General features: G+C 36.6%; 1 protein-coding gene across 1 annotated transcript in view; it reads left to right on the plus strand.

Annotated features, from left to right (window-relative positions):
* Positions 1–14,036, plus strand: part of LOC114358894 (patj homolog) — a 49,809-nt gene extending 35,773 nt beyond the window's left edge. Inside the window, exons 11-13 of the mRNA XM_028313056.1 lie at positions 1,725–1,937; positions 3,195–3,365; positions 13,947–14,036. Coding sequence (XP_028168857.1) covers positions 1,725–1,937; positions 3,195–3,365; positions 13,947–14,036 — 474 coding nt within the window. The remainder of the gene's footprint in view (positions 1–1,724; positions 1,938–3,194; positions 3,366–13,946) is intronic.
* The last annotated feature ends 7,589 nt before the right edge of the window (positions 14,037–21,625 follow it).

Below are 21,625 nucleotides of genomic sequence, written 5' to 3' on the forward strand. Positions count from 1 at the left end.
GTTTTTGAGTCTATTCATTACAACCAAACAAACAAAGTTTTCCTCTTTATAATATTAGTGTAGATACTTAAAGCACGGATAAGCGGGAGATTCGTTACAATAGGAAAAATGCTTCAGATTTTGAGGTTATTAGCATAACAGAAGTACTAGTCTTTTTCACGTAAGATGATCCGTATGACACTTCAAGGTTATCCATATTACGCATACTACATATGCAGAATATTTTTGAAAAAATATTTGTATTTTATTAGCAATATAATAAAAAAAAAATTAACTACTTGTCTTGAAATATATAGTAAAATCTGAGTCTATTGATTATATTTTAATTAAATACGATGTAAAAATATTTTTTATTTAATGTACGCAATGTGTGAAACGGAATAGATTTAGTGATGGGGTATTTCTTGTATAATAAAATCGATTATTTCCGCGGTTCATTAATCGATTGCAGTGAATACTTAGTTATTAAAAACATCACAAAAATAAACTATATTTTTAGATTATTGACTTTAATAAACGCATTGAAAATAAATTAATAGTTTTTAATTTAAAGAAACAGAACCAGTACTTTTTAGGAATCGTTTTTTTGAACACGAACCATGAAATTTGAATATTATAAATAAAAAATTGTTACAATAATATTTGTAATTAAAAAAAACATGTTTTTTGTTAAATATCACCTATACAAAGTATTTATCTAAAAGTAGGTTTTACTAACTCTTCGAAAAAAATCGATTGATAAATCGCCATGGTTTAGTTATGTGACATCTCTAAATCTTTCAAACTCGAAACGTCATACGGATCATCTTAGGTGAAAAAGACTATAGGAATAACAAACAATACTTATTTAACAAAATGTCTTACATATACATCTTAAATAACTGTACAACCAGCACCGTTATCCACGAAAATAAAATGATGATGAATTAACTATTTTAACGTTGGGAAATGATTTCCGCATTCTAGTCTATGGGAACGGCCAGTGGGTTATGTGGGACTCTCCCCGCCTGCTCATTAAACAAATGAAACTGAGCCGCGTGTTGTTGGTCTAACTTATTTCATACAGCTTCCTATTTCTAGATTCAAGGCATGTAAAGTAGACACTATAATGTAAAAAGTTAAAAGTAGCAGACTTTAACTTATATGAAAAATTTAAAATACTATTTGTAAACACTTGAAAAAGACTCAAAATAGGTATTGTTATCATCATTCAACTTAATATAATCCATCAATCATAGTAGAAGATTGCTTTGTGGCGTTTTTTGCTTGGCTTCTGTCCAGCAGTGGATTACCATTGCCTGAAATGCTGAATGTTAGTTAAGATAGATGTATTTTCTTTCAAACTATCGATTTCGTAACTCATCAAATATTGCGAATATTTTAACCCTGCAAAACCATGTACTATCGCCAACAGTGTTAACTGCCCATTGAAAGTCATGTCATCTCGTTCTATCGCAAAGAAAAAGTTCTGTATGCTCGTTTGCCTCCTATCACATAAAAAAAAAGAATCGCCATTTGATTAGAGCGAGAGCAAAAACGGAAATGGATAGTTAACAGTGTGGGCGTGTGTACAGTCGACAGCACATCAAGCTATAAATTTTCGTTGCAAAGTCGCCCCTATCGCAACGCAACTACGTAAGATACCACAGTGTTTACGTTGACGTGCTGTTGACCGTACATGACTACTTTTACTCTTTGTAATTTCGATTATAACTGCTTTACAGTACGACGAATCAACAGTAATAGAAGTGGAGCCCGAGTCTGAGATCCAGCCTCACCTCCCCTCCCCAACCTCCCCTTCGGAGGAGGCGGAAATCGTCATCGGGAGGGACGACGACGCGCCCGAGAGGGAGGCGCGTCGTATACAGGACAAGTGGCGGGACATACTCCAGAACGAACATGACTGGCCGGGACATCAGCATCACTACGAAATTATTGTAAGTAGCTACAAACTGTAGCAGTTAGATTTAAGTGTCTCGTAGCAAAAGGAACGAGGACAAGTAGCTGTAGCACTTATGGTAGCCGTAGCAGTCACAAAGCAGTGCCTCGGGCCTCGTAGCAATGACCTACTTACGTGTTGTAGCGTCTTCCTACTATTTATGTGTAAATGGGAAGTGCGATGTATACTGGACAAGTGGCGGGACATACTCCAAAACGAACATGACTGGCCGGGACATCAGCATCACTATGAGATTATTGTAAGTAGCCGTAAAAGTCAGAGTTCAAAGCAAAAGCTTGTAAAAACTGGCAAAAGCTACGAGTCGTAGCACTGATATTTGCCGTAGCAGTCATAGTGCCTCGTAGCAAAGAACTAAGTACACGTCGTAGCATATTCCTACGACTGTGTGGAGGTGCGCCGCATACAGGATAAGTGGCGGGACATACTCCAGAACGAGCATGACTGGCCGGGACATCAACACCACTATGAGATTATTGTAAGTAGTTTGTAGTGAGTGGTAAGAGCTACAAACCGTAGCAGTGAGACTTAAGTGTCTCGTAGTAAAATACAGCCGTAGTCGTTGCACTTATTGTAGCCGTAGCAGTCACAACGCAGTGCCTCGGGCCTAACAATGACCTACTTACGTGTTGTAGCGTCTCCCTACTATTTATGCGTAAGTGGGAAGTATAAAGTAGAAGATGTATACAGGACAAGTTGCGGGACATACTCCAGAATGAGCATGACTGGCCGGGACACCAACATCATTACGATTATTGTAAATACTACGAATCAGTGCCGTAGCAGTTAGACTTAAATACTTCGTAGCAAAGTGCAAGTATCTACGAGTGGCCGTAGCATTCTCAATGCAGTGCCTCGTAGTAATGACGAACATGTTGTAGGCTACGAGTTGTAGTGAAAAATAAGTGGCTGTAGCACTTTAATTGAAAAAATTCAAATTATTAATTGTATGAGGAATTGACACTTGTTTACGAGAGGCAGGAAATTCTGATTAATTTGATTTCTGCTAAGAGCTACGGTCTTGTACCACTGACGCGTGCCGTAGCTGTTATTTACGTACATTTACTCATTGTGGGCCTTGTTTTACAATACCACACCCAGTACGGCAAAAATCGTAGTTTGTTTCAGTTTTGTAACAATGATGTGACAATCTGACAATATCCAAGAATGTCTACCATCGTCTTGATATAAAAAGCAACTGTGTAGTTTAATTCGTAAAATATTTCCTTGTTCCCAGGTCGGCACAATAATGAAAGAGAAGGACAGCGGGCTAGGCATCTCGCTCGAGGGCACTGTACGGGTAGTCGCCGGCAAGGAGGTGCAAGCGCGCCATTACATCAGAGCCATCGCGCCCAACGGGCCGGTCGCTAAGCTGGGCCTGCATAAAGTGGGCGATGAGCTGTTGGAGGTTAGTACTTATACAGGGTGGAATAGGCTAGTTTCCTAAAAAAATTTTTTTAGTCCGTCATGTTTAATATCAAAAAATATTGGACACATATTTTTATTTGTCAATCTAACAAATAATTACATAGTTATGGTGCGTTGAAGTTCCGCACGACGTCACAACGTGCGGCACTTTTATGCACGCATTGACGTCACGGGCCTCTTCTTATGAACTTTGGCGCGCTTTATCTCTTTAAATTTTCATTAGTTTGAAAAAGTGAAAAATACGTGTAGAGTATTTTTTGATAAGTTAACTGACGGACTAATTAAAACTCTTGCTTTTTGACCCAGAAAACATCCCTATTTTGTAATGCCTCCTGGAGGGAAAGTACTCTCAATACTGTAGATAGAAAATTTTACTCAAAGGAAACATTCCTTAATTTTGGAAAATAAATAGAACAGCATTCAAAGATTTCTAAAAATTTGCTTGCCACACCCGGGAATCGAACCAACTAAAATTTGTTAAAATTACACCCTGTATTTTATTGCATCGATCGTTAGGATTAAGTATAAGGATGAAATCTCTCTAACAAACTTGATAAATCAAATGAAAGGTGGTGTGGCGTGTAAATAGCCACACCAGGAATAAAAAAATTGCGGGTTAAAATTGTCTCGAAATTGAGAACAAGAATACAACCTATGGTCAGCTTTGCATAGAATACACTGACTGGTCGTTTGAGTTCGCGGGTGCGGATCGTTACTAGAAACGAAAGATTTATAAGTGTTATTATTTTGCGGCGCGTCCCGATTATTATTATAATAATTATTTTTACGGGGCTCAGAGGCAGCGGNAAAAATCGCGCAGAAATACATTTTGTGACGTGTGTATTTCTTAGTATTTTTCACAAGTCTATTAAAATTTTGTCTATTAGTTATTGAACATGCTTAGTTTTATCATAAATTCATAAATGATCAATAAATTCAATCCTTTATTTCAGTCTCTCTTAATGAAATGACACCCNACAATTAAAAATGAATTATTCATAACATACCACTAGTCTGACCTACTTAAATAATAAAAAAGGTTTTAGAATAAAGTATCAATATCAGAATTTATTTTTATGTAATAAACAAATTATTCTAGTTTTCTCGAGAACCTGCTTCTTCAACTTCATAAATAAAATTGGGATATTATCTGCAGAACAAAATAATTGAGAATGTATGTACATGTCTGCAGTTTTCTCAAAGGCCCTAGAGCAATTCTAAGTATGCCATACATAAAAACCTAATTAGAGTCATCAAACGTCTCAGTCATTAATTTAGAGCCACTAGAAATACCTAGTTGACCAAAACTGTTGTCTTTTTGTATTTTTGAGTTATTATTAAAGACAAAAAAGATATTTGGACTATTATGTACTCTGTGGTTTGGGTGCATAATGTAATTCCTTTGCCTTAAAAAAAAGTAAATTGTCAAGATGACTGTTGCACCAAAAATGAAAATGAAAATTTATTTTGATAGATGTTTTGTTGAGTTCTGTGTAGTTTTGTGCGATTTAACGATAAGAACGACAATGGTAAAAGGTAATGGGGGCAATTTTTTTCCCTCAAGGAAAAAGATGAAGTTATAATCTTACTTGCCCACAAGGATACTGTACGAGCACGCCAGCATCGACCGCGACCTACAACATGCTAGCAGACTGGCCCATGAACCCTGAACGAACGTGCACCGTAGGCACTCTACACCGACGGCACATTGGACTGGACATATTGAATTGTGTACATTATGTAAATCTTGTATATAGCAATAGCATAACAGTAATAAACCAGATATCAACCGTCCGCGTTGTGTTTCATTTCCCCCAATGAGGCCAAGAAAGCCTTAGTGCAGTCCTCCTTCCTATCAAACCTTTCTTTAAATCTAATTAAAAGGTATTGTTAGGGCTCTAGGGACTACAAACGAAGCCAGAAATATAGCTTGGTTATGAGAAACCAATACCTACTACCTATACCGCATGTAATCCTGTCTCATTCTATAATATATGGCCGCCTGAATAAACTTGAGTAAAAAAGTGTTTCCACTGTCTCAATCACATCAAAAGCTTCAAACAAATCATTTAATTCAGTTTCCATTTTGCCGAATAGGCGTGATTGACAATAAGCGAAAGTGACAATTGTGGTGACAGTGACAACCTGCACGCGCAGTGATCGCCATCGCGGTCGCGGCAGTGTGAAACAACTTTTGCACGCGCAGTGGTCGCCATCGCCATCGCCATCGCTGCACGCGTTGGTTTGTCCGAACCTTTAGCATTTTTCACAAGTCAATTGAAATTTCGTCTATTAGTAGTTATTGTACATGCTTAGTTTTATCATAAATTCATAAATGATAAATAAATTCAATCCTTTATTTCAGTCTCTCTTAACAAAATGACACCCTCGTACTTGTATTATCATAAAAGACACAATGTCACCTCGAAAGCTAGCAGAATTTATTGAGTTATGTATGCAAATTGTTCACAGAAAAATATGTTTGTCGTTTGGCTGTTGCCTCCAAAGTTATGTTTTCCTCGCAGATTATTTCGCTTATGGTAAAAAACCAGAAGTTTTAAACATGCAAACGACTATAAATATTCATATAAAATCACGCTTTCGTGAATACATTATCTGCATGGCTAATGGTATTTTCAATTGGCAGCATTTCCCAACAACATTTTTTGCGTTCATTATTATCGCTTATTTCCTTAAACATCGCATAGGTGTTGTCGGATCCTCTTTTCGTTTGTTAGGTGTGTTGAAAAAATGAATACCTATCTACTTATGTTTTGAAAACTGGTCTCTAAACCGACGATAGGTAATAAAATTATAGTGAGTGAGCAATTACCCCGTTGACAAGGAAATTGTACACAAGTACGTCGTACGTTAGACTTTAGGTAGATGTGCATTAGTTGATTGAGCGATGTCGGCCGGCGATAGTCCGCGTGCTATCGAAGCGATGACGCCGCGTGATAGATGGGCCAGTTTGGCTAGTAGTGGCCTTACGAACAGAAGGGTTCATTTGAACTGGAATACTTTAATTATTGATTAATGACCAACTGTACTCGTTGACTCTTCGAACATCAATGTTGCGTTAACTGCTTATTCTAACAGGAACATCATGGAAGCGAATAAAAAGCCTTTTCTATAAACATACAAGCAATTTACGGTGCAGGTATAGTGAATGCCAAATAAAACCTAGTGGCTGATGTTTATCGACGCCGCAATACAAACGAGAAGGCGGAGGGACGGCAACGCAAAATATTCGACCGAATGGCGACGCTCATTTAAATTATTTTGAATGTATAAACAGCGTTGTTTTGGCGGGATTAAACCACCCAGATAAATATTGGAGGAGACAGTCCTGCGCAGGGCTGCGTGTTTGTGTTTAACTCTTACTCGTGGCAACCTTGTTATTTATTACGTACCTACTTCGAAATATATTTTTTGTGTCGTACGAAAGAATCTTTAAGTTTAAATGTCTGTAACCAGACATGAAATCCGATTGTACTACCTTCTGTAAGACGTGTCAATATTACAATAATGCAATATGATCTGACTTTAACAAAAACAATGTGGAACTAATACAACTACCGTATTTGTATAGTGTGCGTGACGGCTTGAAAACTAATAAAGAATTAAAATTTAACTAAATGCGATCTGGGTGAGCTTAAAATTGTCAACATAGTCTAGGACCTTATTTTGTGTCTCACTAAATAGATCAAAATATGAAGAAGCAAAACCTGTAGTGTTGTAGCCCTTATTACGAGTATTATACTTTCATAGTAATGGAGACAAATTGCATTTGCACGCAATAATTTTCCACCTGTTTAGCATAAACATTAGCGCACCCCTACGTCATCTTAAGTAACAAAGCGCGAAGTATGTCGTTATGAATTCAGAGAGAGGTGCGCCGCCCACCTGGACGACATGCTAATTGACCAAAAGAATGACAGCTGTTTAAATTACAGATGTTTTACTGAAGTTTCCCGGATCGTTGCTAATGTAGCTCTCAGGTTAGGCGAAAGAGCAAAGCATGGGATAAGTAAGTATTAATGCTTTTAGTGTAGGTAGGTATGTGACCAAAACTTATTTATTTATTATGCGACAAATAACAAAAAAATATATTGAACATCTATAGCAGATAGATAGATAGATCATCTCCAGTAGCGCTCTAAAAATAACTTGTTACGAAGTGTTGCTTGTGGTCAAGCACATAAATTAAAGCACATGATTCAGTTTGATTCTGTACTCCTACACGTTTTTAGTTTTAAATAAACTGACCAAGCTCAGCGGTGCGTTAATACGCGCAGGTGCGTGCGTCTCCGATGATCCGTGTCAGATTTATGTGCCGCCTATTAAACAATTTACCAACTAACTCTGTACACAGCGCAATGTCCGACAACTGAAAAGCTTTATTTTGGACCTTAAATCTCGGTAATAGGATTGTGGACTAGATGTGGTGTCTTGGTGCGATTGTGTATGTCCCCAGAGATCGGTTTATGAGCGTGCGCGGTGCATTTGATTGCATTGGGCCGAATATTCCGGACAGGCAAAGGGATTGTCAGTGATATACCTACATCCTACAGTTATGCTCTGTGTGNTGTGTCGATGGACCTTGAAGTTCAGTTTGAGTAAATAGATTCTTTAATGCACACCACTTAGTCCATGACATCACAGAAAGCTGAAGAAAAAAGGTTTGTTATGTTATGGTTGTGTCTCTGTTTTGTGCACTAAATAAATAAATAAAAAACAAGTAAAAGTTTAGTAGTTTTAAATAACGTACGTTGCCACGAAGGGGTAAAGGCACAAATAACTTCTTTGTCGGCTTGAATTAAATTAAGATACAACGAGACTATGTTCAGCAGTGGACGTCCTATGGCTGACATGATGATGATGATGATGATGATGACAACGAGACAAGAAAACATAGCAATCTTTAAATTGCAACGTTTTAATCGGGTAAGTACTTATATGTATTGCAAATAGACTACGTAATCAATACTTCGACAATAATTCGTTACAACAACCCAAATGCAAGCGCCACAAGACCTTCCATTCACTCATTCGTCCTGCATTTTGTAAATGCATGTAGTACCTTGTGTACCATGCCATGCACACTTGGATCATCTCAGATCCTAACAACAGTAGGTATATCCTCCGGTATCTACGTCTGGTAATTCGGTTATGCGATCTAAAGGGCACTTAGTCCGGTCACGACCTAATGCATGCCAATTATGTACTCCTGCAGCGTAAGCGCAATGCCTGAGCTGATATTAATGGTCAACCTATTTGATTCTTAGGCCAAATTATAACTTGTAACTGCAGTCTCTCGCATAGGCGAATCTAAATCTTTAGGAAGGAAAATTAAAAAATACAGACCAAAATATCAAACACTGTCATCAACTTTATGTATAACTATTATGTACAGTAGAATCCCGATTATCCGGATTAATTAAAACCAGGGGTTTTCCGGATAATCGAGTTCAAAGTAAAATCAAACAATAATTAACTTTTAACAATAGAAAGGGTGAAAAGAGAGTCTAAAAATCTAAATTTTAGACCATTGGATGAATAGGTACATTTCTTTTAACAATGAACTAGGACGAACTCCATACCGTGTTACGGTGGCGGCGCCTTCCGTTTTTATGGGACCAGACCCTAAATCGGTTATTAGAAGCTCTGAAGAATGAGTCCGGATAATCGGATATCCGGATAATCGAAGTCCGGATAATCGAGATTCTACTGTAAGTACATCAGGTAGGTACTATTTCTTCCCTTATTTTTGGCATGTCATATGAAACGTTTTGTTGCTAGTTAAGTGTTTCATGATGAGATTAATTGGATTATCTATAAAGCAAATCTTTCTTTAATTATATCTAGTCCAGTCAATGAATGCCTTAACGACGGTGTAGAGAGAAATCCGTGGAACACAATTTCTGACCTCGGGACTTTATTTAGCCTAGTTAGGTGGTGAACATAGCAAAAGTCCCCGCCCTTAGCCCTTGAGCCGGCAGGGACAGGGGGGTTTAAAGGTACCACTTTTCGGTTTTTCGCTTAATCCTCGGAAACTATGCGTCCTAGTAACATGACTACTATGAACCAAAAAAAGCTTATTCAATTTGCTACAGGCGAGACCGTCAAGTTTTTCTATATCTTGTATAGTTTTTGCGGCATCTGCTCTAGAAGGTCTGTAAAATTGGAAATTTAATTTTTGTCTTACATGTTCCTATCAGGAGAAAATTGACTAAATCAACATTGAGCAAACACTATAGACATGCAGGAGGATGTTAAGCCTAGTTCCAGGGAGGGGACTGCACCGTGCGTATATTTAGACGAACCAATTGGAACCACTTTTGACTCCTCATCATTCAAAAACTGCTGTGCATTAACTCTTCAAATTTGGCTCATGTATTGAGACTTGCAAGATAAACATCAGCTTAAAATTTCATAAATATACCTCAAACGGTTATTTAGGTATTGACGTTCAAAAATCGACATCTAGAACACTAAAATCTATCTATCACCTGTGAAATGTTAAAATTTACTGGTTTTTTATTTGTTCCTTTGTATTTACATAACTACCTTTCTGGATGCCAAATTTGAACCTTCGAGGTCATCTGGAAGTGGTTAGAATTTGGTATATAGGTCAGACATGTAGATTTTTGGACGTCAATACCTAAAGAACCGTTTGAGGTATGTTTATGAAATTTGAAGCTGATGTTTATCTTGCAAGTCTCAACACATGAGCCAAATTTGAAGTGTTAATGCACAGTAGTTTTTGAGTGATGAGGAGTCAATAGTGGCTCAAAGTGGTTCGTCTAAATATACGCACGGTGCAGTCTCCTCCCTAGAACTAGGCTTAAGATGCTCCCGCATGTCTAGAATGATTGCTCAATGTTGATTTAGTCGATTTTCTCCTGATGGGAACATGTAAGACAAAAATGAAATTTCCAATATTACAGACCTTCTAGAGCAGATGCCGCGAAAACTATACAACTTATCAAAAAAGTNTCTGTGTGGATGGACCTTGAAGTTCAGTTTGAGTAGATAGACTCTTTATTGCACACCACTTAGTCCATGACATCACAGAAAGCTGACGAAAAAAGGTTTGTTATGTTATGGTTGTGTCTCTGTTTTGTGCACTAAATAAATAAATAAAAAATAAGTAAAAGTTTAGTAGTTAATTAACGTACGTTGCCACGAAGGGGTAAAGGCACAAATAACTTCTTTGTCGGCTTGAATGAAATTAAGATACAACGAGACAAGAAAACAGACTAAGCATGCTTTAAATTGCAACCGGGTAAGTACTTATATGTATTGCAAATAGACTACGTAATCAATACTTCGACAATAATTCGTTACAACACAAAATGCAAGCGCCACAAGACCTTCCATTCACTCATTCGTCCTGCATTTTGTAAATGCATGTAGTACCTTGTGTACCATGCCATGCACACTTGGATCATCTCAGATCCCAACAATAGACGGTATGGATATCCTCCGGTATCTACGTCTGGTAATTCGGTTATGCGATCTAAAGGGCACTTAGACCGGTCACGGCCTAATGCATGCCAATTACTCCTGCGACGTAAGCGCAGTGCCTGAGCTGATATTAATAGTCAACCTATTTGATTCTTAGGCCAAATTATAACCTGTAACTGCAGTCTCTCGCATAGGCGAATCTACAAATAAACTTTAGAAAGAAAAAATAAAAAATACAGACCCAAAATCTCAAATGCTGTAGGTAGGTACTATTTCTTCACTTTACTACTTATTGGCATGTCATATGAAACGATTTGTTGCTAGTTAAGTGTTTCATGATTATATTAACTGGATTATAAAGCAAATCTTTCTTTAAACATTCTTAATTTAATTAATGTTTAAAGGATTTCTACTCTATAAAATAAAGTAAAAACCTAAAGAATCTTGCTCCAAATTGAGGTCAGTTATTTTAAAAGCATGTTTATAAAATGATTATTTACGCTTAGCGCGTTCAAGGAATTACAATTAATAAAGAGCGCAAGCGGAGGTTGGTACCTTTTTCGGGTAGCAGAAGTATTCGTAGTATGTGCGAGGACGGAGACGGCAAGGGCTGGGGGAGGAATGCCGGGCCACTGGGGCCACCTCGGAACAGGTAACTGTTAAAAATTGGGTTTTAAAGAATAACAATAAAACAAATTGTGGATGTCGGACGATAATTTAGTCCCAAGTAAACCGTTCATAAAATAAATCAATTGTATAGCGCGGCATACATAAATTCAATCTACAGCTTTATGATTTGCAACTTCGATTTCAATCCCTATTTATAAGGTAACTTTGATCTTTTTCGCAAGTTAACAAGTTAACAATATGAAAACTCATTATTATGCTTTTGGTAATAAATAAAAAGTCTTTGATCGCGTTTTTCACGTCATGCGGGCGAAGCCTTACCTACATTATTGATTTTGTGGTATTTTACTATAAAACATTCTGACTATTCCGCATGCCCAACACTAATTTACTCAAGGGTCCGATTCCTCTAAACTTAAGTAATATTCACTGTTTTATAGACATAATAAAGTATTTCTCAATTGAAGTCGATCGGTTTTATGCAATTTGAAGCGATTAATCCAGTCGGCGCGCGGCGGCCACGAACAAAGTTTCGGAGTAAATAAAACAAAGGCGGTTTGAGCTCCCCAAAGCCGCGTTGATCTTTAGACTTACCGATCATTAATAGGATTAAATATTAATATTTAAACTCGGCGTTTCGCTTTCGTCCCGATAACTTTATTAACGCCACGATTGTTACAAGTTGCTCCGTATTCGCTGTGTTCAAACTTATCCATTAATTTGAACATTTATTTGACATTTCAACACAAATTATATCTTAATCAAAGCTGGAGGCCATTATGGATTTAATAATTAATGAGCACAATTCATTAATAAATTAAAAAGTCTGTATGGTATAGTGGTTATAGAGTTAAACTCAACAAGTAATGGTCCCCAGCATAAACTATTAGGTCATGGAAATGATTGTGTATTTCGGAAGGTACGTAACCAACGAACTGTAATCGATAATTAGGTATGCCATTGGCATATGACGGCTCTGACGTTCTGACATCAAGGTTGTTTGTCTGAACGTAAGAAAATAATGTATTGATTTCATACAATTTTCACTATTATGAATGCTTGGGCCTAATCAAATTACACCGTTGCCTGAACGTGTAATAAGTATATACCTAGTATTTGTGTATAAAGTTTCACCATTTCACGAGTCATCATAACCACAAGTTCATAATATAATAGATGTCCCACACACAATGGAGACACAATGAGAAGTTAAATTGAAAATGTCCAACAAGAGCCTGAATTATCGTTGTTTCAGATGCAAGTTTGTTCTATTACGTATACACGAACTTATAACACGCATATTCAATGTATTAATAAAAATATTTATCGCTGTTTTATCTACTGCTAAAATATTGCAGCCTTTTCAATAATTAGGTAATAACACATGTTAATAAGTTAAATTGTTTTGTAAAATAACGTCGAATATTTCAATCAAATAATATTTTTATTGTTTCGACAGATACTCAATCATCAAGATAATAAATCTCACACCATAACATCACTCACATTTTATATGTATAACCAACTTCAATTTTTTTTTAATTAAAAAAAGCAATCAATTGCTGAGACCTACGAGTCCGAAATCGTAGACGGCCCGTAGCGGTGTAGCGCGTAGCCAGAAAACAACACTGTAGCTCGTAGTAGTGTTCCGTGCTACGACACCGCTCTCGTAGTCCCGTGCCTACTACGACATGCTACGACTCCACTCTCGTAGTCCCGTGCCTACTACGACATGCTACGCCAAACTACGGCAAAATATTATGGCAATGTTGCTGTTTATTTCCTTAAGGAATAAAATAAAAAAAATATTCTGACTAGCTACAAGTGTAATGAAGATAGCACCAGTGTGTTTGATAATATAATGAGTCTCTGAGCCCGAAAATCCCTGACCCTGTAAAAGTGAAGCTATGGCCACTTTAGAAGAAATTCTAATCAATTGCGAAAAGAGTTTAAACAATAACATTTAAACCAATAGCAATAAAAATAATAAACGTAATTTATTTGGCAAAGGTCTTTAATTTTTTTAATGTGTACATTAACTCGCTCAATAAACACAGACAGACATACATTTCGATCCGAACATCATACTCGCCGCGGGCGGGATTTGGCTCTGAGCGCTCAGACGCAGGTATTCATTTTAAAGGAAACATAAAAGTGCGATTTACATTTCAATTTCAAACTATTATAGAAATGCATTGATAAAACTGCATACTTACATGAAAGTTTTTAAACAGCACTCTACTCATTGTTAGAAGAAAAACGATATCGAATTTACATAACTGGCTGAAATTTCATTGTAATTATAGAATTCGGTATAAGCTTATCAGTAAAATTCTTATATTTTTAACGAATTCTTACGAAATAAAAAATATAAGGACATAAGTGTATGACCATGGCTAGTATCGTTAAGGATCACCTTCACCACTGGAGTATCAGGTTCACAACTAATGAATAATATTGACAGTGTCGTCAGATCAAGTCCTACTCGTGGCAGTGGGCCGCTGTAAACAGGCTGTTTGGAAAGGTCAAGCTCCAGAAGTGGTGTTTGCATTAGTGTAAAAGGAGCGGTTAGCTGATTGCGATCGCGAGTGGCGCGCTCCCCGGGGAGGCGTCGGTTCCACCGGCTACCTCCGGCCCTCTCGGGGCGCGGCTATCACTGCAGCGGAATATTAACCATCTTAGTATTATTGAATCCATCCATAATTCATTTGATTCCACTTAATAATAGCTTCATGGTTAGCGCGGTATAAACAACAAGATTTTTATGAGTTGATTAAGTAAAGTTTATGATCTGCATAGTTAATATCTTTACTTTTTACAATATTCCATCACTTTCTTGCTGAACAAATCAGAAATAGGCAAGGCAACGCATCGGAAAATCTAAGAACGGTTAACATCAATATGCGTTTGAAGTCGCAAACTTTAAATAATTGAATTAAATTATAAAATTGTTCATTATTTTATCACGAACAGAAATTCAACAGATCTACCCTATACGATGATGATTATTTAAAAGATAAAAATGTTTGAGATGCGTAACTGCCTAGCTCGCATAAATATTTATAACTAGCTGACCCGGCGAACTTTGTTCCGCCTTAATGGCAATAAATAACGGGATAAAAAGTATCCTATGTCCTTCTCCTGGCTCTAAACTACCTCCCTGACAATTTTCAGCTAAATCGGTTCAGCCGTTCTTGAGTTATAAGTGGAGTAACTAACACGACTTTCTTGTATATAATAGATATGTATTTTGAAAACCTGTAAACCTTTGAAGCTGACAATAGTGTCTGAGTTTCTTGTGCTGCTTCTTCTCATCACTGGCCCATTTATTGTCCTGAAGCAGTGGTAGGGTTAAAACTGGGACGTGTAAACTTTTTTAAAGCCTACTTACAGAAATAAATGAGTTTTTAGTTTTATGAGTTTTTACACTTAACCCGCTGCTACTGTGGCCACCGCGGCGTCCACACGAGCCTAACTCGCTTTTAACACTTCGCGTTTACTGCTGTTTGCTTTCAGATTAAATCTAAACGTTTGTTTTTAGCATTTCAAAAGCTGATTTTTTACCGATAATAAATTTAAAAACCGCATGTATGGTGCACAAAGGATGAAAATGTGTCAACTGCAAAAATAGCAGAGCTATTTTTATATGAATCACTGTTATTTTGTTTCGAGACTTAAATATTTTAATACACAATGACTGAACAATATTTTTTTAGCTGAGTCAATTCTAATTCCCAGCCATATATGACTTTTTTAAAAACGGCCTATTTATTCTTAAATAACAATTACAATTTTGAAAATGTTTATTTTCCTACTTTTACGAATATTTGAACATTCATTTAAGCAGAAAAAGGTACAAATAAAAGCGACAGAACCCGAACAAATAAAGAGGCGTTCTGGTTAGTTTCTGACAGGGGACTGACAGCGGCGCGGCGGCATCTGTGCCGACCACGATTACACACGATTATTCACGTAATATGTTCCAAATAAAAAAGATCCTCGAACAGGAATACTAAATTAACCCTTTCAATAAGTACCAGGTAACGTGTGAGAAAATCAGAAGGGACAGTGTGGGTAAATTATACCTACCTAAATCTCAGGAAATATTTATCTGTAAAGAACTCCTGTTCATATCTGTAAACTTTAATTACATATTTAACACACAAAAAGATACTCACAGCGTGAGAAAAATAGTATAATAATATGCGTTCCCAAAAAAGTAATATTGCAGCGAGCTTTGAGCAGCCGACACNCCCGACACTGCGCCAGAGCGTTGCCAAAGACTACGCGTGACAAGCTTTTAGCAAACGGATAGTTCTTTTGTTTTCTATACTTACCTACTCGTATTTTACTAGGAACTTTACAAAGTCAATATGAAAATGTCTTTATTTTTATGAACTAAATACACAGACTAACTACAACCAATCACTTATTATACTATGAAGCGATACGTATTTAACAACGAATTTAGCCAAATTATAATATACCCTCCAGTAAATCCTTGAGCAGACGTTTATACGACCACATAGAGGCTTAAATCAAACCTATAAACATTCAAACGCACCAAGAATCTAAGAATGAGCTTTTTGGCAAAGCACCAACCTACCAATAAGTAGGTACGAGTATTTTCATTTTGTGTTACTGCGGCAGGTGTTCGGAAGTTTTTACATTAATACGTTAATTACAAGCCAAATCAGACGGAATGGTAACATTTTTGTGATTTCCTTTTTTATTTTTTCTCTCGGGAGAAAAAGTAAGTTTGGTTTGTATTAACATTATAATGCGCAAATCGCGATTGCGGCGAAAACCCAGGACCGAACGATACAGAGGGCTCACTTACCGTTTTATGCGCGGATTGACTTCTAAAATGTGAAAAAATGGGAAGTAAATGAAGTAGTGACTGTCTTTCCTTGAATGAGTTGGAAACTCGTACAGTCTTAAATTGACAAAATAATGCCAAAAACTTCTCATGCTTGGAAAACTTTCCGCTCGACCAGTCACTGTAACACACGCACACCCTGCTGTTATAACCTGCTGTTATATTATATGGAATTTGGAAGTAACGATGACTGAAAGCAAATAAAATATTTTTTAAAGACCAGCCAGATAAATATAACTTTCCACTACATCATACATACAAATATTTTTTGACCACAGAAGATCAAGTACGAAATATCTTATACCAGAACAAGGGTCCTTACTTACAAACCCTCCACTGTGGCAACATGTTAATGAGCAGAGTTGTGGCGCATCACGCGACATCAAAATTTTTAATAAAGCCTCTTACGACTAACAGATTGCGCAACTTTGTTACGTGCTTTTGAACAAGTTTCTCTCGTAAAATTCACGGCCTGCCGACAAAATATCGTATTTACATGGAAAAAACAAGACTATTACTTAAATCCTAATGTCAAGATCACTTAAGCCTGGTTGACTTGGGCTGCTAGCAATAGTGGTAGTGAGATGCCCCTCGTCGCATTACCATAAGATAAATGTCCAGCCGGTTTTTGTTTACGTTTTGGTTCAATTATCGACATAGATTTAGCAAGGAGACCCTTTTTTACCCGACTTCGCCAGAAGGAGGTTATGTTTTTATCGTAACGTATAATAACTTAAAGCTTATTCGAAATTATGGCATGAAAAAACACAATAGGTATCATTCATTCCAATTTTGGTTAACCATAGTGAATGATTGTTTTTCTCACAAGAATTACAATTCATTTGAGATAATTATTGAAATGAATGAAAATTAAAAACCAAATATATAATTTGGTATTTTTTAAATATAAATACTAAGTTTAAGTAAATAAAAAAACACAACAATCGTTAATTGATCAAAATGTGTATAATAAACGGATACTAGATGTTTACATAAGCCAGTCACCATATCTCAAATGTTTGGCATGTAATTAAGTAAAAAAACTTAGAAAGCCCGACATTAACATGAAAGATTCGAAAAGGCCCATTAAATAGGCGATTTAAGGCAAAACGACGTCCCCTGGGCACGATCTGTAATGTAAATATCATTTAGGCAAATTACCCCAATAAGGCATAGAAATCGGATTACGGGCGGGACGGGCCCAGCCTCGCACGCTGGACCGCGGCACATTTACCTACATTTGGTTCGTGGTACACTAGTTTCCGCTCGCGACGTCGCTGCGAGGATTTAGATAATTAAAAAGTTTCATTAAAACTTTTCAATAGTTTTTGTGTTAAGGAGTCCTAACGAATATTGATTTATCCATCTATATTCATGATACTTTCGATTTTACCCAATGTTAAACTTACAAGGGACTTACGAAAAACATAATAATTGCTATAACAACAACTAAGAGATAGACAGATATTAATCTTATTGCAATTCGGTAAAAGTGATTAGTGATTCATAAAATATATGAATTACCAACTAATCAATGTGTAAAAAAATCCTCTATAAATAATAAGTATAAAATAAATACGAGCAAAACAAATAACCAAAGTCAGTCGTGCTTTTTCCCTTTGCGTACGCTGAAGTGGGTAATTGATCAACAAATGACCACCTTTACGGGACGCGTTAAGTTTTGTTTTTGGCTGCAATTCGTCTTTATTTCAATTTTATCTCGGCAATTTCATTGATAGGGTTGCCAATTTGTAGAGCCGCCTACAAGGAAATAAAAATACCTAAATATTGAGCGAAATAAATAAAATCAAATAAGTACATATGTACATACCTTTAAACGGTTAAAAAGCACTCGTAAGTTCCAACACTCGTCCATGCGTGTCACTTTCATTTCAACAATCACCTCGATTTTAAACGTAACCAACATAATACTTATTAATTTCAGTTCACGCCTTTGTATCTAGCAAAGAAAATGCTTTTTGTAGTTTTAAATAGCTGTTTTAATATTTATACTCTGATAAAACTTACCTCAACGATTTAGTAGGGCAGGTGACCCGGTTTTGGCCATTTTAAGAATTTTTTAGACTTTGAGGCTATATCATTTTACAGTTTTTGTTATCACGGACTTATTTCTTGTAAAAAGTGATTAAATATATTTAGATCTAGCCTAAGGATACATTTTTTTTCATAATGATTCAATGGAAAAATAATCCTGTAGAAANCCTAAAGCCTAAAGTATAGTAAAGTGCAAGGTGCAAGGCGAATAAGTCCGATATGCAGAAAATAACTCTTCATTATAATTATGTATGTAGTTCATATAAACTTACTGAAAAGTTACAAAAAAATGACTTACCTCAATAGAATTTCGACAGCATCGCACAGCAAGCCTTACCTGAAATCAGTCAAAAGTTTAATTTTAAATTTCACATATCAGGTCTCGAAATAGTTAAGAATTATTCTTAAACTAGTTTATAAAGTTGAAAGATTTTTAAAGACACCTACGAGTATGTATGTACCTACATATTTTAAATAATTTTTACCNTTTTAGTTTTTTTATAATAAAGTAACTACCTACTTACGGCACGGCGGCAAATTACTTACACAATTACTTACAAAAGTTTACAGTATTGAATACACATAGGTACGAGTGATACAGTAAATCAAACATTTAATCAAAACGGGAATGTGCCGAAGACAAATGATAAACTGGATCGGTTGAAAACATGAAAACACTTGGCTGAGACATTCCGCGTCAATTCTCCCGTTTATGATCTCTCCAAGAAAACAGATATTATTGGATATTTGAAAAGTCAGGGGTCAGGTTCACTGGAGCCGAATGCGCGCTTCGCCGCCGTAGGGCTGGCAACTAATAAGTAAGTAGACAGAATATTGACAGACAAGTATATAGATATTGACATTGTATCGAAGCGCTGCTAGAGTCCACAAGATAAGGAGACATTTAAAGAGCCTTTTAATGTATTTTCCTAGGTATAGTGCCAAATCTAGGTCACAAAAAAGTTACGGAGAGTTGCACAAAGACAATAAAGAAAAACCAACCACCCACTGTGTAATCCTGAATGGATTACACAATTTACATAGTGGGTGGTTGGTTTTAACTTTTAATTCTGATATTGTCTTGTGGAAAATATTTTTTATCAAAGGCACTTTAACAATATCTAGTCCTTTAAAATAAACTACCTCAATTAGGTAGTTAAAAAAATCTAATACATTTTGGCATCCCTGCGTCGGAACAAGCGCAACAGTTCGCATGCGAATGAATCCGGTTCACGTTTGCCGCTGGCTCGCTCACGCCTCACGGCTCGCGCTCGCGTCTCACGCCTCAGCTGCGCCACTCAAACTTTAATAGAACCTCACGCTCGCGCGCACACGTCTCCGCGTCGATTGATAAACTTCACCTAATGATACTTTTACTATACTTTTGACTACATTCAAAGAAATCTTCTTGCTATAACCTTAGATTAATAAAGCCAAGGCTATAACGTAACGGAACGAGAAATAAACTAATGGCCCCAATCATAAATTCACCAGCGCAGCCTGGCGATAACGATACTAATAAATAATGTTGTGTAAGCCTATAATTACTGTTGTTGCATTGTAACTTTGTTCATAATTGTCATTTTTAAGTGTACATGTTGTTATGTAACAATGTTGGTAGACCTAATAAATAAATAAATAAATAAGGATGTTCATGAGTTCATATTCATTTGAAATAGGTACCGGGAAAATTAACTTTGAAATTAAAAATAGTAGTTAGCTTGGGTCTTCCTGCAAGTGTAAGTGAAGATACTGAAAGAAACACTGAATTTAACTGAAGTTCAGTAACTTTGTGATGGGATGTGCATCACGTCGCACTCGCAGTAAGTGCACATAACCTTTAGCAGAGCTTTTCCTCAAATAAGTAATACATCAATATCGCTACTTCTCGAGTCGTGTTTAGGTACTCACAACAACAAGCTTCGGCACTCCGTGACCAGCTTGAATGGTGTGATTATTTGAGAAAAATTGCCACAGCTACAAGTGACCAGATTGCGTCCCTGGGCGCAGAAAGCTCGCAATGAGGCAAATCAGATAGAGCAGTATCAGACCTCGGTGGTTGCGAAGAATTTCTAGTAAAGGAACGTAAATAATCACGTAAACATTAAGTTCCGAGATAATAACGCGAAGTTAGGAGTTGCTTTTATTCGAACATGTTCTCCCATTGATTAAGCTATTTTTCATGGGTACCTGCTACGTTTTGAATAGGTACTTAGCAGCTGTAGAGCATTGCAGTAATTTTTCTTTACTCACTTGTCTAACATAACAAATCGTAAGTCTATTTAAAAACCTTTACCACCGTCTAACAATAAATTGACGAGTTTTGTTTACCTTTTATCTAAATTAGAGCTGAAAATCGTGACGTATGTTTCTTACCCACCGGCGAAGGCGATGTCACACCTGCGCCTATCGAAGGGAAGGGAATTGACGGTTTGAATGAACAAGGCCACGCACACACAGTTGAAACGATTATTACAAAACATTATTATATTCGTAGGTGCGTATTATTATACTCGAGAGGTAGGTACGTAGGTATTCACTCCGCGAATTGTTAAGTATGAAGTTACATAGGTACATAAATATAATAGGTAGCTATTTACTGACCTTCATACTTAACAACCTTTTTGTTTCAGATTTTTCACGTTATAGGTAAGAATTTTTATTTTAAAGTACCTACTTACTTCGTTACATGAAAATCGTCACAAATTAGGTACCTAATTATTATTTAAAGGAAAAACTAATATTTTTTTACCAATGAAAATACATTCTCAGATTCCTATCGCCATCTAGTACCAGTGTGTTAAATTAACTAAAAAGTTCAGTTAGTACTTAAATGAGACCCTATTTTGATGTCTAGTCAACGCTTACCCCCTGATTTCAAACATTCGATAACCTTTGAAACACAAAGAACTTGAAATTAAGTCGTTCATATGTCGGGGTCGGGCCGACCGGTGCAATATCCCGGATCAAGCGGCCGATCGGCAGCTAATCCGGATAAAACAAATAGACGCAACTCCCTCCCTCCAGGGAAATTGGGCAGATTTTTTGCGGTTAACTTGTTCTGATAAATGATCGATTTGGCGACTTTACCTACCTTCAATGTACCTAATCATAGCACTGTACTATGCCGTACACAAATTGAAGTGGAATTCGTAGCTTAAATTATATTTTTAACTAGCTTTCCGCCCGCGGCTTCTCCCACGTAAAAT

Source organism: Ostrinia furnacalis, unplaced genomic scaffold (assembly GCF_004193835.3).
Source record: "Ostrinia furnacalis isolate ACB-3 unplaced genomic scaffold, ASM419383v2 OfSCF4144, whole genome shotgun sequence".
In the NCBI taxonomy this organism is placed as follows: Eukaryota; Metazoa; Arthropoda; class Insecta; order Lepidoptera; family Crambidae; genus Ostrinia; species Ostrinia furnacalis.